Here is a 12,632-nt window from a genome sequence, read left to right on the forward strand (position 1 = left end):
CCACCGGACTTAAGGAATTCAGGGGAGAGGCTCTGCAGGCCCCGAGGCCCCGAGCCTGCAGCCCCAGCGGCGCCCAGGAGGCCCCGCCCCGGCCCCGCCGTCAAGGGCGACACCTTGTGGTCGGAGCGGGCAGGCTCCCGGCTCCCCGGACAGCCGAAGGCCCCGCGCGCTCTCTAGAAGGAATGCGTTTCACCCGACTGTAAACACGTTTGTAAATGCTGAGACCAAAGCCCGTCTCCCTGGATCCTGAGCTACGCCTGCCGCTGGCCCCGCTAAGCCTCGTCACCCCACGGCCAGGCCAGACCAGCATGGCGGACGCCAGCTCCACCCCGGCCCGCGGCTCCCACCCGCCGGCGCCGGGAGCTCTAAGAACGCACGCGCAGCCCGCGGTCAGCAGCGAGTCTGTATTTCTAAGTGACCACATCTAACAGAATGAAAAACGGGTTTACTAAAACAGGTCCAAAGACAACACGGAAGATAAGCTACGAATCCAGCACACCAGCGGCCCATCCACGCCAGCCCCAGCGGCGGAGGCCGGGGCAGGGCTGTCTCCAGCCTCCTCCAAAGCCCAGTCACACATTTTGGCTGCTGCTTCCCCTTTCAGGCTTTTAAACGCTAAACCCAGGAGCCCGGTGGGTCCGCCTGTGCTGGGCCCGCCTGTGCTGGGCCGTGTGTCCCGCCTGCCCAGGTCACTCTGGTGCGCGGTGCCCGCAGTGGCGCCTTGGGTCTCGGCGCCTGGGCCTCACTCCTGCGCGATGCTCCTCAGCACGTACTTGACCGTGTAAGCAAAGGCCGCAAACCCAACGATAACAAACAAGTTCGCCAGGGCGCCGCCCAGGAGTCCGTGGTGCCGGTTGGCCTGCTGGAGCCCTGCGAGGTTGGGGACGGCCCCCGGCGCATGCCCGTTGAGAAGCTGAATCCCATTCTGGACCAGGTGCGTCTCCCCGTCTGGAACCACGTCTGGCAAGGGAAGAGTCTGGGGTTTGCTACTGAGCTCGTCTTGTGCTTTCTGTTTTTGTTTAATTTCCTAAGAGAGAAACACGAGAAACGCAGCTGGTCTCCAACCAGCGCCTCAGGACCTGCACTCCGGTTCTCAGGAGCTCACGGTCCACCACCAAGAACCAAGCCCTAGGCCACGGTGTCATATCCCGACCCCATCTCACAGATGAGGGCCCGAGCGTGGCTGGCCTCACTGGCCCTGTGCCTCACTGGCCCCTGTGCCTCTTGGCCCCTGCACTCAGGCAGACCAGAGCAAGGCTGAGCCACAGAGGCCAAGACCAGGGAGCACTCCAGTCCCACATGGCAGCTGCTGTGCCTCCCAGCCATCCCCAGACCACCCAGGTGGCCACTCAGGCCCAGGAGCTCCATACCCCTGTGGAAAAGGCCCAGCTCCCAGCCCACCAGCACAGCTGTCCGCAGGCCACCCCCCAGGGCCCAGCCTTCTGCCTCCCCTGCCTCGGGGCTCCTGGGGGAGAGGAGCCATACCCTGAGGAGGTCTGCAGCTTCAGGACCCAGATGTTACTCTTTGGAAAGAGGTGAAACTGAAGTGTTTTAACACGGGGGAAGGCGAAACCCATTTCCGACTTTCTCTTTCTTACCTCCACAACTTCAGGAAATAATTCACAAAAGACTTTATCTTTCAAATTAAACGCTAAACTCTGCGCTGCCAGTTGCCTTTTCTAGGAAGGAAGAGAAGGGAATCAGCCAGAAAACTAATTTCAATTCTTGCAAAATTATAAAAGCAGATTTCAAAGTCAAGGGCTGCAGTCTTCATGCTGCAGAAAGCACTTAATAAGCACACTCTTCACAGCAAACTTAAGAGTCTTATAAAGGCTTCTTAATCTTCTCATCAATTAATGATATCACACTTGATTCCTATTAAAAATAGAAAAATAGGCCAGGCGCGGTGGCTCAAGCCTGTCATCCCAGCACTTTGGGAGGCCGAGACGGGCGGATCACGAGGTCAGGAGATCGAGACCATCCTGGCTAACACAGTGAAACCCCGTCTCTACTAAAAAATACAAAAAACTAGCCGGGCGATGTGGCGGGCGCCTGTAGTCCCAGCTACTCGGGAGGCTGAGGCAGGAGAATGGCCTAAACCCAGGAGGCAGAGCTTGCAGTGAGCTGAGATCTGGCCACTGCACTCCAGCCTGGGCGGCAGAGCGAGACTCCGTCTCAAAAAAAAAAAAGAAAAAAGAAAAAAAGAAAAATAAACACCAGCTAACAAAAGCACTGTGCTCCCGGCTGAAAAGGCCCCTGCCGTCTGTGCGACTGGCACTGCCTCGGCCCACCCCAAGATCCCAAGGAGGAACCACTGGCGGGTGTGGATGAGGCTGGAGGTGAATAAAAGCAAGACCGAGAGGTGGTGGGGAACACCAGGCCACAGAGCAGAGCAGTCTCCACCACGGTGCCTGGGACAAGGCGGGAACTCCACCCAGCCTGGCCTGCTGAGAAGGCAGCTGCAGCTCAGGAACAGAACGCAGCCCCAGACCCAAGGCGGATGACCCACAAGGCAGAGGCACTCGAATACTCACTGTGAAGTCCGACGTCTCGATACTGCCCAGGGTGGGGCCCTTCTCCACCATGAAGCTCAGGAGCCCGGTCAGGATGGTGGAGACAGACCAGGCTGGGTTCCACGTGTCCGGGTGGAAATCCGTGATGGAAAGACACAGCCTGTGAAACGGGGGCCCTGTCAGTGCACACTCCCCACTGCGGCCAGAAAGCTTCCACGGCACCCTCCAGGCACCTTACCTGGTGTTGCACTTAAATCTTCCATTGGGAGTTATCATATAAATACTAGGAGGTTTGAAAGGAAATTCTCTGGGAAAAATTAGTTTTCCATGATAATAGCCACCTACATGGAAACAAAACATAAAGAGCCTTGTCGTCCTCCACAGCAGGGCTCCTGGAGACCTTGTCCCCATCCCCACATCACCCCGCCCCCCAGCTCAGCCCGAGTCCTCACTGCCCTCTCCGTGCCGAGCCGGCTCCCAGACTCAGTCCCCCACTGACCTTACTCTCCACTGCCACTCCTGTCACGACCCACCCACTGTCATGACCACCCAGACCCAATGCCCCTCCCCACCCTACCCGTACCCACCACATGACTGGACCCAGACCCCCCACTTCCCCGGGAGCTCAAGACCCCCACAGCTACCGCACACCTCTCCCCCTGGAGTGTCCCACACACACCCACACCAAGAGCAGAGGGTCGGAAGAGGCAGGCAGGCCTCCCTGCAACACCCCCAGCACATCAGGAGCTCCAGGCCCAGCTGAGGCCGCCCCTCCCAGGACTCAGGTCCAGACCCAGCGACTCTCCAGCACTGTTCGCTTCCCCGACCAACTGCACCCAAAAGCCAGCAAAACCCACCTCAAACACACCACTCTCCACCACACCCCCCTCCAAGTTCTGCCAAACGCCCCCTGCCCTGACCTGAACCCCTGGATTCGGGCCTCATCCATGGCTATTCCCACGTCCTCCCCTCCCAAGTTCTCGAATCCACCTGACCAGGCTTTCTCCCTGCTCTACCAAACCTGACCTGAAGGTCGACCTCAGGGTCACCCACACATACCACCACCACTAGTGGAGGATTTTTTTTTTTTTTTTTTGAGACAGAGTCTCGCTCTGTTGCCCAGGCTGGAGTGCAGTGGCGCAACCTCTGCCTCCCGGGTTCAAGCGATTATCCTGCCTCAGCCACCTGAGTAGCTGGAACTATAGGCGCCTGCCACCACGCCTGGCTAATTTTTTTTTTTAATTTTAGTGGAGACGGGGTTTCACTGTGTTAGCCAGGATGGTCTCTATCTCCTGACCTCATGATCCGCCCGTCTCCACCTCCCAAAGTGCTGGGATTACAAGCGTGAGCCATCTCGCCCGGCCCTCCCACTGGTTTCTGACCACCCAACGGCATAGCCTTATCAGGGGCCACTCCTGGCTCTGCCTCTCCAAAGCCCCACCCTGGTCTAGCTCCTCCCTCCCCACCCACTCTTCCCACTCCAGCCAGCCCCTCTTCACCCACCCAAGCACAGGGTGCTCTCCTCTCAGTCCTAGCATCTTCCTGGGGTCGCCCCAGTTTCACGGCCTCCCATCAGAAGCCCTGGAATGGCTGATCAGCCACTGCCCCCACGGTGCACCCAGGGGCCCCCTGCACACTCCAGGCCACTACACTGACTGTCCACAGCACAGCGCCCAGACGCCCCCATCCAGGACAGAATTCCGGCCACTTCCACCAAATGGCAACTTGGCAACTCCATCCTCCTGGTACCACACCTACACAATGAGCAAATCCTGTTGGTTCCACCTTCAAATCAATCTAGATCCGCACACCCTGCATGGCCTCCCCCGGCCCTGCTCCAGGACCCTCCACAAGCTGCCTCATGACACCCTGCCCCAGCCCGAGGCCCACACCCTGGCTGCCCAGGCTGCACCTGGAGTTGGATGGAAATTCAGAGCTTGGGGCCAACCCCAACCAGAGCAGAAGTGCATGAGCCAGGACTCCCCGGCCACACCTGCATGTGTGTGCGCGCATGTCTATGCGTGTGCATGCTGTCAGGACGCGTGTGCACGTCTGTGTGTGTGTGTGTGTGCATGCTGTCAGGACACGTGTGCGTGCATGTGTTGCGTGTGCATGCCACCAGGACGCATGTGTGCAGGTTTGCGTGTCATCAGGATTCGTGCGTGTGTGTACATGCCATCAGGACACATGCGTGTATGTGTGTGCATGTGCATGCCATCAGGTTTGAGGAGCACTGGCCTCTGTCCTCCCTTCAGGTTCCCTGTGCACAACCCTGCCCCAATGCGAGTTCCCAAATCGCCGCGGGCTCTTCTGCTCCAGAGCCACCCTGTGTAGGATGCAGCACTCCTGCCCCTAGGGCGCTTCACATCTTGCAGAGAACTCTCATCATTTTAGGCCACCTCGGGATCCACTCTGAATCTTGGCTGGACTTTCTCTGACCAGAAGCAGGGCTGTCACCCAGGACAATTATCAGTTCACATCCCCCTTCCTCGAGCTGATCCACCCAGACGCCCATGCTATGCACTGTCCCCTGGTGACCCCCCCGTGTTCCCACAGGCCCCACGCCCCACATGGACTGTGCAGCCACAAAGCAAGAGTCCCCCACAGTCACAGTGTGGCCGCACGGCAGCCACACTGCAGAGAACCCCCCAGTCACAGCGTGACCACACCACAGAGCCCCCCCAGTCACAGATTCCACTTTATTCTTTTTTTTTTTTTTTTTTTTTTTGAGGCAGAGTCTCACTCTGTCGCCGGGGCTTGGAGTGCAGTGGCCGGATCTCGTCATGGCAGCTCCGCCTCCGGGTTTCGCCTTCTCCTGCCTCAGTCCCGGGTGCTGGACTACAGGCCCCGCCACCTCGCCGGCTAGTTTTTGTTTTTTAGTAGAGCGGGTTTCACCGTGTTTAGCCGGATGTCTCGATTCCTGACCTCGTGATCCGCCCGTCTCGCCTCCCAAAGTGCTGGGTATTACAGGCTTGAGCCACCGCGCCGGCCCAATTTTAGAAAATTGTTTTAACTATTCTAGGTCCTTTGCCTTTTCATGTAAATTTTAGAATAAGCTTGTGTAGTATACACAAACAGATTTTGTTAGGACTGTGTGAAATCTACAGATTAACTCAAGGGGAATTATTTAGCAACATTTGCAGGAAGTCAGCTCTGAACTGTCAGAGTGGGCATGCCTGGGCAGAACAGCCACGGAGCCCAGTGCACAGAGGGGACACAGCTAATGTACGCCAGGCCAGAAAGACATGGACCTGGCACAGGAGCCACCAAGAAGGTAGGAAGAGGGGTCAGAAATCCCCAAGTCAGGAAGGAAGCCATCGTCAGCAGCATCAGATACCAGAGGCTAAGAAACTGAGGACTGAGAACAGCCCCTTGGCAAGTGGCAATTCAGAGGGGTTCCCTGGAGACTGAAAGAGAGCAGAGGGCAGGGCTGCAAACAGCAGAAGGCATCCCCCAGTGAGGGGGAGGGCCGCAGGGATGGCGGCAGCAGCAGTGCCATAGAGGGGAAAAGGGAGGGGCAGTAGGAACACACCTTCTGCCTCTGAAGCGAGGCTTTCCTTAGACCCAGGACCAGCACAGAGCCACACAACGGAAGGGATGGGAAGGGACCAGGATAAGAGCACAAGTGACAGGGTTGGGGCCAGCAACGGCCCCACCACACCCAGGGGCTTCCCCCTCTTCTCCCAACTGTGTCCAGCCCTGTCGGGGGAGCAGCTTATCTCCACCAGCAACTGACCTGGCCGGTGATGTTGAGAGAGGCCAGGTGTAGATACAGATTAATATTCACTATTTATTTCAAAAAAACTAAAATCACAAAACAAAAGTAAAGCTGGCATAATTTTGCTTGTCAAAGACCACCACTCATTTTTTTTTTTGAGACAGAGTTTCGATCTTATCACCCAGGCTGGAGTGCAGTGGCGCGATCTCAGCTCACTGCAAGCTCTGCCTCCTGGGTTCACGCGATTCTCCTGCCTCAGCCTCCCGAGTAGCTGGGACTACAGGTATGAGCCACCATGCCCGGCTAATTTTGTTATTTTTAGTAGAGATGGAGTTTCTCCATGTTGGTCAGGCTGGTCTCGAACTCCTGACCTCAGGTGATCCGCCCGGTTCACCCTCCCAAAGTGCTGGAATTACAGGTGTGAGCCACCGTGCCGCCCAGCAGTGGCTGATTCTTCAAATCAGCTGAAGGCACACAGATGCATCCTAACAAGTAACACGCCCTGGACACTGCTCCCGGGCCTTATCTTGCCATGGCCTGCTGGCATCCCCAGCGCTGGTCACGGTCCATGGCACTGGGATCAAGTGCCTGCCCTACAGATGGGCTCCTGCCGGCTGCCCTGGTTGCAGATGAACCCAGAACTGGGATTCCTGGGCCAAAGGAGAGTCCACGGGTGTGGCTGTGAGAACTCGGCCAAAGTGCCTTCAGGAGAGCCGTTTTTTTTTTTTGAGCCGGAGTCTCGCTTTGTCGCCCAGGCTGGAGTGCAGTGGCCGGATCTCAGCTCACTGCAAGCTCCGCCTCCCGGGTTCACGCCATTCTCCTGCCTCAGCCTCCCGAGTAGCTGGGACTACAGGCGCCCGCCAACTCGCCTGGCTAGTTTTTTGTATTTTTTAGTAGAGACGGGGTTTCACCACGTTAGCCAGGATGGTCTCGATCTCCTGACCCCGTCATCCGCCCGTCTCGGCCTCCCAAAGTGCTGGGATTACAGGCTTGACCCACCGCGGCCAGCCAGGAGAGCCTTTTTCATTCTTACCCACCCACAACCCTCCCGACAGTCCAAAGCAGGGGTTTGCAAACCTTCTTCTAGCAGCAGCACTTTCCTCTAGTGAAATCTCACCCAAAGCCTCCACACACAGGCAAACAGAGCCTGCTGCTCCAGCCACCTGAAGCTGGCGCCCTGCGGCTGGACAGCCAACTGCTGACCTGGCCCTGCTGTGCCTTGCACTTGCCGGTGGGACAGTATTCACGGGCACGCTGACTCCTGACCTGGCCCAGACCAAGGCTGGCGCGCCTCCGCCAAAGGCCCAAGGAAATTGCTGACAGCTCCAGCATCTACTCTGTAAATGACACCCAGGACTCTAGGTGGTGTCTGCTGACCTGGAGGGGTCAGGCTGCTGGATAGGCCTTGGTAGCTGATGAAGGACTGAGGTGCTGGGCAGGTCCTGCAGCCTCCCAAAGCCCCAGATCCCACCACACAGGGGTACTTCCGCTTAGCTCAGAGACCGTCCTGGGGATCACGAGACCCTGGGGGCACCCAGCACAAAGGGCATATTGAATACATATGTCTTTCCTTTGATGATATGCACCAGATCTTAAGAAACAGTAGAAGGCCGGGCGTGGTGGCTCACGCCTGTAATCCCAGCACTTTGGGAGGCCGAGACGGGCGGATCACGAGGTCAGGAGATCGAGACCATCCTGGCTAACACGGTGAAACCCCGTCTCTACTAAAAAACTACAAAAAATTAGCCGGGCGAGGTGGCGGCGCCTGTAGTCCCAGCTACTCGGGAGGCTGAGGCAGGAGAATGGCGTGAACCCAGGAGGCGGAGCTTGCAGTGAGCTGAGATCCAGCCACAGCACTCCAGCCTGGGTGACAGAGCGAGACTCCGTCTCAAAAAAAAAAAGAAACAGTAGAACAGGCCAGCTTCAGTGTTTACCCCAGTCTGGTTTTCTCGGCTGTGGCCCTATGGTGTCAGAGGCTGGTGAACACAGACGCTACAGGCGGCCCTGCAGGCTGAGACACATCAGCAGAGCCAACACTTCCAGCGCGTGAAGCAGACGAGGATGAGTTCCAACTAAGCCAATTTAACTAGCGCACATCCAAAGTAGAAAGGCTGCTGTTTGCAAATAAAAGATGTTGAACAGGCAAGGTTGATTCAGAATATAAAAACTGCCTGGTGTTCTTCTACCCAAGTACAGAATTCTTACCTTCGTAAGGGGTCATCTCTGGGCCTCGGACGACATAGTGCCTAAGGGAGAGAAGAAAATTACTTGGGATTTGGGGACAGCAAATTCTCCAAAACCTGAAGCATTCCAAGCCTGGGGTTTATAGGACCCAGTCAAAATTACATTCATATTCAGGCAGTGAACAAATGAAGGTGAAATGTCACACAGCCACAGAGCTTCAAAGCTCCCAGTCTCTTCTACTGTGGGTGCTTTTAGTCTCTTTGTAACAAGATCTTAAAGACTATATGTTTATCATAAAATACCTTTGTTTCTACAATATAACATGCACGAAGCTAATCCTAATTATTAACAACTGAAATCTTAAATAAATTTTAATTGCACAGTACGTTACTAAGACGTACTTGAAGACAGTAATCCTAGCACTTTGGAAGGGCACGGTGGGAAGATCACTTGAGCCCAGGAGTTTGACACCAGCCTAGGCAACATAGCAAGACCTCACCTTTATTAAAAAAAAAAAAAAAAAAAACAGCCAGGTGTTGTATGCAGGCTGTTCAAGGTCCCGGACTACTCAGGAGTGCTTGAAGGCGGGAGGGAGGATGCCTGAGCAGAGGGGTTTCCGGGCTGCAGTGAGCTATGACTGCTACCACATCCCATTTGGGCAACAGAGTGAGACCCTATCTCCAAGGAAAAAACCATGTACTTTTAAAATGTATATTCTTTTTTTTTTTTTTTTTTTGAGACGGAGTCTCGCTCTGCCGCCCAGGCTGGAGTGCAGTGGCCGGATCTCAGCTCACTGCAAGCTCCGCCTCCTGGGTTCACGCCATTCTCCTGCCTCAGCCTCCCAAGTAGCTGGGACTATAGGCGCCCGCCACCTCGCCCGGCTAGTTTTTGTATTTTTAGTAGAGACGGGGTTTCACCGTGTTAGCCAGGATGGTCTCGATCTCCTGACCTCGTGATCCGCCCGTCTCGGCCTCCCAAAGTGCTGGGATTACAGGCTTGAGCCACCGCGCCCGGCCAAAATGTATATTCTTAAATGTACTTATACATAATGTGTTTTCTGGTATCACACACGCAGGCTAAACAGAACACAGCTAGTGATGTGGGGCCGGCTCTGTGCCCCAGCCGTTTTTCATGCTCCTAGAAAAACCATAAGTGACTTAAGCAGCTGTCCTGGAGCAGAAGGAACAGGAACTACCGTGACTGTCCCCAAAACCACAGTCCCCACACAGAGCTCACCCTCAGCCCAGGGGCAGCAGCATTATCGACTATACACTCCTCCACACAAATAAATAAGGCTTCTGCTTCACGTAAAGAGGTGTCTGGGCTTTACAGATTCCCAAACCAAACAGAAGCGCGCAGAGATGAGAGTAAAACCAGAAATGCCAGAAAGCAGACACAGCTGCGACTGCCAACACCAGCCATCATCTTCCCCTTGCTCTCCCCCAGGACGTGCCATCACTTTAAAACTAACAGGGGCCAGGCTCAGTGGCTCACGTCTGTAATCCCAGCACTCTGGGAGGCCGAGGTGGGTGGATCACCTGAAGTCAGGAGTTTGAGATTAGCCTGGTGAACATGGCAAAACTCCATCTCTACTAAAAATACAAAAATTAGGCTGGGCGCGGTGGCGCACACCTGTAATCCCAGCACTTTGGGAGGCCGAGGCAGACGGACTGCCTGAGGTCAGGAGTTCGAGACCAGCCTGGGCAATATGGTGAAACTCCATCTCTACTAAAAATACAAAACTTAGCTGGTCATGGTGGCGCACACCTGTAATCCCAGCTCGAGAGGCTGAGGCAGGAGAATTGCTTGAACCTGGAAGATGGAGGTTGCAGTGAGCCGAGATCGCGCCGCTGCACTCCAGCCTGAGTGACAAAAATACTCAAAAGAAAATACTAATGGGATGATGTGATGCATGCCATCTGCCAGCTGATATGTTTTCCTCAAAAAATGCCATCATCATGTGTCAGTGGCCCAGGAACCCAGGGACTCCGAGCTCAGCACACGATGCACCCAAGAGTGTGGCCTTAAGTTGTTCCTGTACCCAATTCCTGTACCCAAGCTGCGAACACTGGGACGAAATAAAGAAGTTGCTCTCTTCCTCAGACAGAGACCAGAGCCTTGGGGCAGCCAAGACAAGATGGGATCCATGTGGCCCACAGCGCACCCCACAGGCCTTTTCTGTGAAGGCAGCTTCTCAGGGAGGGGAGAGACACCTGCTGAGGCCCTGCCAGGAGCTCCCGCAGCACAGGCCTGACACTGACATTGCTGTCCCGGGTCAGGTGCCACCACCTGACAACAGGGGCTTACTGCCTCAACAGTACATGCAACGTGGTCTATGCTGAGCCCCTGCTCTCCTGGAAGTCCGGTATTTTGGTATTTTGGCAGGTGCCAGGCAGAGGACGCCTAGGACCAGCCCCATAAAGTCCCTGGGCCTTCCCCTAAAAGGTTTCAGTTTCCAATGAGCTTCTCTGGTCAACATTCCACACGTGCCGTCCAAACCCAAGCCTGCTGCTGGGAATGGAGCACAGAGACTTTGCCCCACGTGCCTCTTTCACTGGCTGACTGCTGTTTTCTCTCCATAATTTGTTTGTGTGCATGCGTGTGCGTGTGTGTGTGTGTGTGTGTGTGTGGCGGAGTCTCGCTCTCTCCAGGTTGGAGTACACTAGCACGATCTCAGCTCACTGCAACCTTCACCTCCTGGGTTCAAGCAATTCTCCTGCCTCAGCCTCCCAAGTAGCAAGTAGCTGAGATTACAGGCACACGCCACTATGCCCGGCTACTTTTTGTATTTTTAGTAGAGAAGGGGTTCCACCATGTTGGCCAGGCTGGTCTCAATCTCCTGACCTCGTGATCCACCTGCCTCGACCTCCCACAGTGCTGGGATTACAGGCGTGAGCCCCCGCATCCAGCTTCTCTCCGTAATATTAATGGTGAGTATTCTTTGTGAATCATCCAACCTGCACAGGGTCTTGGGGATGCCTGACCCACAGACTTGTGGGAAACGATTCCCCACACAATGAAGGCGTCCTCGCAACCAGGGAGGCGGCGGCTACCATGGAACTTGTCCCTCGCACCTGCCAGCAATGTCCTGGGGAGCCGCATCTGATTTTCACCACTGGGGGCAGAGAGCACTCTGGTGGCCAAGGGGCTCTGCCTCACCCTGGGTATCCTCCACCTGCCTGGGCTGGGCCTCCTCTGTGAGCCAGAGAAGGTGGACCCCTGACCAAGCAGAAACACACTTCCTTTCAACTCACTGAAGTATCTTTTCTCTGGAATTAAAAAAATTAGGCCAGGGGGCCGGGTGCGGTGGCTCAAGCCTGTAATCCCAGCACTTTGGGAGGCCGAGACGGGTGGATCACGAGGTCAGGAGATCGAGACCATCCTGGCTAACACGGTGAAACCCTGTCTCTACTAAAAAATACAAAAAACTAGCCGGGTGAGGTGGCGGGCACCTGTAGTCCCAGCTACTCGGGAGGCTGAGGCAGGAGAACGGCATAAACCCAGGAGGCGGAGCTTGCAGTGAGCTGAGATCCGGCCACTGCACTCCAGCCTGGGCGACACAGCCAGACTCCGTCTCAAAAAAAAAAAAAAAAAAAAAAAATTAGGCCAGGCATGGTGGCTCATGCCTGTAATCCCAGCACCTTAGGAGGCTGAGGCAGGCAGATCACCTGAGATAAGGAGTTTGAGACCAGCCTGACCAATATGGTGAAACCGCATCTCTACTAAGACAGGAGAATTGCTTGAACCTGGGAGACAGAGGTCACAGTGAGCCGAGATCATGCCATTGCACTCCAGCCTGGGCAACAGAGCAAGACTCTGTCTCAAAAAAATAAATAAGGCTGGATGCAGTGGCTCACGCCTGCAATCCCAGCACTTTGGGAGGCCGAGGCGGGCGGATCACGAGATCAGGAGATTGAAACCATCCTGGCTAACACAGTGAAACCCCGTCTCTACTAAAAATACAAAAACAAAAAACTAGCCGGGCATGGTGGCAGGCACCTGTAGTCCCAGCTACTCGGGAGACTGAGGCCAGAGAATGGCGTGAACCCGGGAGGCGGAGCTTGCAGTGAGCCAAGATCGCACCACTGCACTCCAGCCTGGGCGACAGTGCTAGACTCTGCCTCAAAAAAATAAATAAATAATTAAAAAATAAATAAATAACTTTTCTTTTCTTTTTTTTTTTTTGAGACGGAATCTCACTCTGTCCCCCAGGCTGG

The 12,632-nt window shown here is 55.3% G+C and overlaps 1 protein-coding gene across 6 annotated transcripts in view; it reads right to left on the bottom strand.

Annotated features, from left to right (window-relative positions):
- Window positions 1–431: 431 nt before the first annotated feature.
- Window positions 432–12,632, bottom strand: part of UBE2J2 (ubiquitin conjugating enzyme E2 J2) — a 19,628-nt gene continuing 7,427 nt past the window's right edge. For all 6 annotated transcript variants that reach the window (XM_017895223.1, XM_017895217.1, XM_017895220.1 and 3 more), the window contains 5 exons: window positions 8,437–8,477; window positions 2,752–2,854; window positions 2,535–2,673; window positions 1,599–1,679; window positions 432–1,027 (listed from right to left, as the gene is read on the bottom strand). In XM_017895223.1, coding sequence (XP_017750712.1) covers window positions 743–1,027; window positions 1,599–1,679; window positions 2,535–2,673; window positions 2,752–2,854; window positions 8,437–8,477 — 649 coding nt within the window. In that variant the 3' untranslated portion in view covers window positions 432–742. The remainder of the gene's footprint in view (window positions 1,028–1,598; window positions 1,680–2,534; window positions 2,674–2,751; window positions 2,855–8,436; window positions 8,478–12,632) is intronic.

This window comes from Rhinopithecus bieti, unplaced genomic scaffold (assembly GCF_001698545.2).
Source record: "Rhinopithecus bieti isolate Rb0 unplaced genomic scaffold, ASM169854v2 scaffold_26659, whole genome shotgun sequence".
NCBI lineage: Eukaryota > Metazoa > Chordata > Mammalia > Primates > Cercopithecidae > Rhinopithecus > Rhinopithecus bieti.